Here is a 6145-nt window from a genome sequence, read left to right as displayed (position 1 = left end):
GAGCTGTTCCTATTCGGCCATCTTGCTCCGCCCCTAAACATTTATGTTGATCACAAATGTAATTCAAGTGTGAATAAATAAATGTATTATCTTTTAGCACCCCTCCCCCCTTGTTCCTTTAAATAGAAAAAAGTGCTAAATGTCTCTTTATAGCCTATTGGCCATAGCTGTCCCACCTATGGTTTTAAAAACAGACTGTACAACTTGATCTTCTGAAATCCTTCTTGAACTACAACTCGTTCTGTTAAAGAAATCCTAGGAAAGAAGTCCTACTGATATTGTCGATAGTCTCCAAAAGGTGAGGAAGGTAACTGAGTTGAAGACAACTGCGAGGGGTCTTCTGCAAATTGAGGGCCATTGGGAAACTGTGCAGAGGCAAATCTTGTCAACAAGATACCAGCTCCTTCAATTAAAGCTAGGAGAATGCCACCCATTGCAGCTGACCCAACCATGGCCACTGGTCCATTTCTTGCTGCCAGTATGGCTCCTGTTAAGGCACCACTTGTGATGGAGTTCCAGGGATCCTCCTTTCCTCTGACTTGAACCATGCTACAGTCAATCATGGAAAACAGGCCTCCCCAAACTGCAAAGCTACCTCCTAACTGTGGAGCCCTGGTTTTAATAGCTGTCAAACTCCCTCGTAGTCTGTGGTTTACTCCCACTGGAGAATTGCGAAAACCTTTGATTGCTTGAAAGATACCACCACCAATGGTACCCATCGTAAAGGCCCCACCACAGTCATCCACAATTCGCCATGGGCAAGGCTCTCGTGCGTACTCCTCCATGTTGGACACCTCAGTTTTTTAACTGTATATTGCGTTTTATTATTAGAGCTTGAAAGGTAAGAAAATATTTACAAAGGGGATAAAAGAGGTGAGTTTCAAAAACATTAATATCTAATAATATATTTTATTTGTTGAAAATTTTCATTTCCCTTTTTCTCAGAGTGAGTTTAGCAAGCTTCTCAGGCATGTTTTTTTTATGGCTGAGTGATTTTTTTTTTTTTTTTTTTGAGATAGAATCTCACTCTGTTGCCCAGGCTAGAGTGCAATGGTGCCATCTTGGCTCACTGCAACCTCTGCCTCCCGGGTTCAAGCGATTCTTCTGCCTCAGCCTCCTTGGTAGCTGGGATTTCTGGCACACACCACCATACCTGGCTAATTTTTGTAGTTTTAGTAGAGATGGTTTCACCATGTTAGGCTGGTCTCAAACTCCTGACCTCAGGTGATCCGCCCGCCTCGGCCTCCCAAAGTGCTGGGATTACAGGAATGAACCACCATGCTTGGCCTGTGGCTGAGTGATTTCAAACAGAATTCCATCTAGCTTTTAGACTGGTAGCTACCAAGGAAAAAAAGAAAAAACTCTCTTCAATTTCAGCTGTAGACAATGAATACATTTCCATAAAACAATGTGGTAGATAATTGATGAATTACATAGATTCCTGAAAACTTCAATTCCTTTTTTTAGAAGGGTAAATTTTTGATAGTGAGTATCTTTGTTCTATATCCTGTGTTTTTTTGTGTGTTTGATTGTTTTTGAGATGAACAGTCACACTGCAACACCCAGGCTGGAGTACAATGGTGTAATCTTAGCTCACTGCAACCTCCAGTTCCCAGGTTCAACTGATTCTCCTGCCTCTGCCTCCTGAGTAGCTGAGACTACAGGCATGTGTCACGACACCTGGCTAGTTTTTGTATTTTCAGTAGAGATGGGGTTTCACTGTGTTGGCCAGGCTGGTCTGGAACTCCTGACCTCGAGTGATCTGCCCATCTCAGCCTCCCAAAGTGCTGGGATTACAGGCGTGAGCCACTGCGCCCAGCCCAATATCCTGTTATTTTGATTTTTGAGTTTAATGTTACATTTTATGTGATGAAACTTGGTACCTCCTAGAAGTGTTCCTATGTGATTAATTTTTTTTTTTAAATGGAGTTTTGATCTTGTTGCCCAAGATAGAGTGCAATAGGTGATCTCAGCTCACCTCAACCTATGCCTCCTGGGTTCAAGCAGTTCTCCTGCCTCAGCCTCCTTGGTAGCTGGGATTATAGGCGCCCACCACCATGCCTGGCTAATTTTTGTATTTTTAGTAGAGACGGAGTTTCACCATGTTGGCCAGGCTGGTCTTGAACTCCTGACCTCAGGTGATCTGTCGCCTCGGCCTCCCAAAGTGCTGGGATTACAGGTGTGAGCCATCACGCTGGGCCAAGCAATCCTCTTGTACCTCGGCCTTCCGAGTAGCTGGGACTACAGGCATACAGCACCATGCCTAGGTAATTTTTATTTTTGTAGTTTTTTAGAGATGGGATTTTTCCATGTTGCTCAGGCAATCCACCTGTCTTGGCCTCTCAGAGTGCTGGGATTACAGGCATGAGCCATTGTGCCTGATCATACCATATTTTCTTTATTCAGTCTACCATTGATAGACATTCAAGTTGATTCCATGTCTTTGCTTCTGTGAATAGTGCTGCAGTGAACACCCTTGTGCATGTGTCTTTATGACAGAATAATTTATATTTCTTTGGGTATATACCCAATTATGAGGTTGCTTGAGGAAATGGTAATTCTGTTTTTAGTTCTGTGAGAAATTGCCACACTGCTTTTTACAGTGGTTGAATCAATGTACCCCCCCCTTTTTTTTTGAGACGGAGTCTCGCTCTGTCGCCCAGGCTAGAGTACAGTGGCCGGATCTCGGCTCACTGCAAGCTCCGCCTCCTGGGTTTACACCATTCTCCTGCCTCAGCCTCCCGAGTAGCTGGGACTACAGGTGCCCGCCACCTCGCCCAGCTAGTTTTTTCTTTTTTTTCGTATTTTTTTAGTAAAGACGGGGTTTCACCGTGTTAGGCAGGATGGTCTCGATCTGCTGACCTCGTGATCCGCCCGTCTCGGCCTCCCAAAGTGCTGGGATTACAGGCTTGAGCCACCGCAGTGTACCCTTTTAACAGCAGTATGTAAGTATTCCCTTTTCTCTGCAACCTTGACATAATCTATTTTTTGGCTTAATAGCCGTTCTCACTGGCGTGAGATGGTATCTCATGGTTTTTCTTTGCATTTCCCCAATAATTATTGATAAGCATTTTATTATATGTGTGTTAGCCACATGTTTGTCTTCTTTTGAGAAGCATCTTTTTCATGTTTTTTTTGCCTGCTTTTTAGTGAGGTCTTTTTTTTCTTGTAAACTTGTTTAAGTTTCTTATGGATTCTGGATACTAGACCTTTGTTAGAGGCATAGTTTGAAAATATTTCCTATTATTCTGTAGGTTGTCTGTTTACTGTGTTGATAGTTTCCTTTGCTGTAAAGAAGCTCTTTAGTTTAATTAGGTCCAATTTGTCAATTTTTGCTTTTTTTGCAGTTGCTTTTGGTATATTCATCATGAAATCTCTACTAGATTCTATGTCTAGAATGGTATTTCCTAAGTTATCTTCCAGGGTTTTTTATAATGTTAAAATAAACATTTCAGTCTTTAATTAATCTTGAATTGATTTTTGTATATGGTGTAATAAAGGGGTCCAGTTTCAGTCTTCTACATAATGTTAGCTAGTTATTCCACCACCATTTATTGCATAGGGAATTGTTTCCACATTTCTATTGTCACCTTTGTTGAAGATCAGATGGTTGTAGGTGTGTGACATTATTTCTGGACTGTCTATTCTGTTACATTGGTCTATGAGTTTGTTTTTGTACCAGTTCCATGTTGATTTGTTTACTGTAGCTCTGAAGTATAGTTTGAAGACAGGTAATGTAATGCTTTCAGCTTTGCTGTTTTTGCTTATGATTACCTTGGCTATTCAGAGTCTGTTTTGGTTTTATATGAATTTTACAATAGTTTTTTTTTTTTTTTTTTTTCTGTTAAAATATTTTGGTAATTTGATTAGAATAACATTAAATCTGTAAATATTTTGGGGACATTATGATCATTTTAGGATATTGATCTTTTCTGTTTATGAGCATAAAGTTGTTTTCCATTTGCGCCTTTTCTGACTTCTTTAAGCATTGTTTTGCAATTCTTATAGAGCTCTTTCACCTTCGTGGTATTTGTAGACATTTTATTCTTTTTGCAGCAGTTGTGAAGGGATTGTGTTTATGATTCGTATTTGGCTTGGATGTTGTTGATTTACAGGAACACTACTAATTTTTGTACACTTATTTTGTATACTGAAATGATACTGAAATTGTTTTTCTGCCAAGAAAGAGCTTTTCTGCCAAGTTAAAGAGCTTTTTGCTAAGACTATATGGTTTTCCAGATGGAGAATTATGTTGTCTGCAAATAGGGATTGTTTGACTTCCTCTCTTCCTGTTTAAATGCCTTTTATTTATTTTTATTTTTATTTTTGTGAGATGGAGTCTCGCTCTGTCACCCAGGCTGGAGTGTAGTGGCACAGTCTTGGCTCACCGCAAATTCCACCTCCCAGGTTCAAGCGATTCTCCTGCCTCAGCCTCCCGAGTAGCTGGGATTACAGGCGTCCGCCACTGTGCCTGGTTAATTTTTGTATTTTTAGTAGAGGTGAGGTTTCACCATGTTGGCCAGGCTGGTCTCGAACTTCTGACCTTATAAGCTGCCCGCCTTGGCCTGCCAAAGTGCTGGGATTACAGGCGTGAGCCACCGTGCCTGGCCAAATGCCTTTTATTTTTATGTTTTGCCTAATTACTATAACCAGTACTTCCAATTTTATGTTGAATAGTAGTGTTGAGAGAAGACACCTTTGCCTTGTGCAAGTTTTCAAAGAGGAATGCTTTGTTTGCTTGTTTGTTTGTTTGTTTTTCTTTTTGAGATAGAGTCTCACTTTGTCTTGCAGGCTGGAGTGCAGTGGCACAATCTCGGCCCTCTGCAGCATCAACCCTCTGGGTTCAAGTGATTCTCTTTGCTCAGCCTCTTGAGTAGCTGGGATTACAGGCACCTGCCATCATACCTGGCTAATTTTTGTATTTTTAGTGGAGACAGGGTTTTGCCATGTTAGCCAGGTTGATCTTGAAATCCTGACCTCAGGTGATCCACCTGCCTTGGCCTCCCAAATTGATGAAATTAGAGGCATGAGCTACTGCACCCATCCACTTTCAGGTTTTTGTCCATTCAGTATGTTTGCTGATGGTTTGTCATAGATAACTTATTTTAAAGTATGTACCTTCAATGGCTAGGTTGTTGAGGGTTTTTAACATGAAAGATGTTAAATTTTATCAAAAGCTTTTTCTGCATCTATTGCGGTAATCTTGTGGTTTCTGTCTAGTTTTGTTTATGTGATGAATCACATTTATTGATTTGTGTATGTTGAACCAACCTTGCATTCCCAGAATAAATTCTACTTGATCATACTGGGTTAGCTTTTTGATATGCTGCTGGATTTGGTTTGTCAGTGTTTTGATGAAGATTTTTGCATCAATGTTCGAAGATACTGGCCTTAATTTTTTTTTGTTTTGTTTTATCTCTGCCAGGTTTTGGCATCAGAATAATGCTGTTCTTATATAATGAGTTGGAAAGAAGTTCCTTTTTCTTAATTGCTTAAAATAGTTTCTGTAGACATAATATCAGCACTTTTTTGTACATTTGATAGAATTCAGCTGTGAATCTGTCTGGTCCTTGGCTTTATTTGGTTGGTAGGCTATTTATTACTAATTCAATTTTTGAGCTTCTTATTCATCTATTTAGGGGTTTCATTTCTTTTTTGTTCATTCTTGGAAGGATGTATTTGTTCAATACTTTTTTCATTTTTTCTAGATTGTCTTGTTTGTGTGCACAGAGGTGTTCATAGTAGACTTCAAGATATTTTTGTGGGTCAGTGGTAATGTCTCTTTTGTTATTTCTAATTGTATTTATTTGGGTCACCCCTTCTTCCTGCATTAATCTGGTTAGTGGTTTATTTATTTTTTTCATAGATTTAATTCCAGGATTTTTTTATGTTTTGTGAAGTTTTATGTCTAAATCTCAGTTTAGATCTGATTTTGGTTATTTCTTGTCTGCTGCTACCTTAGGGATTGATTTGCTCTTGCTTCTTTCATTCTTTTATTGATGTCAGGTTGTAAAATGAAGATCTTTCTAACTTTTTGATTTAAGCATTAAATGCTATAAATTTCCCTTTAACGCCATCTTAGCTATATTGCAGAGATTCTGATGTGTTTTTTGGTTCTTTTTTTTTTTTTTTTTTTTTTTTTTTT

The 6145-nt window shown here is 39.4% G+C and overlaps 1 protein-coding gene across 1 annotated transcript; it reads right to left on the bottom strand.

The window, feature by feature from the left end:
• Nucleotides 1–6: 6 nt before the first annotated feature.
• LOC108513101 (mitochondrial import inner membrane translocase subunit Tim17-A) lies at nucleotides 7–789 on the bottom strand. Its single transcript, XM_017848741.1, has one exon. The coding sequence runs from the start codon at nucleotides 783–785 to the stop codon at nucleotides 270–272; it is 516 nt and encodes a 171-aa protein (XP_017704230.1). The 5' UTR covers nucleotides 786–789; the 3' UTR covers nucleotides 7–269.
• Nucleotides 790–6145: the final 5356 nt, after the last annotated feature.

Source organism: Rhinopithecus bieti, unplaced genomic scaffold, assembly GCF_001698545.2.
Source record: "Rhinopithecus bieti isolate Rb0 unplaced genomic scaffold, ASM169854v2 scaffold_31734, whole genome shotgun sequence".
Lineage (NCBI taxonomy): Eukaryota > Metazoa > Chordata > Mammalia > Primates > Cercopithecidae > Rhinopithecus > Rhinopithecus bieti.
The sequence above is the reverse complement of the archived record's forward strand: the minus strand, read 5'-3'. Positions and strand labels throughout refer to the sequence as shown.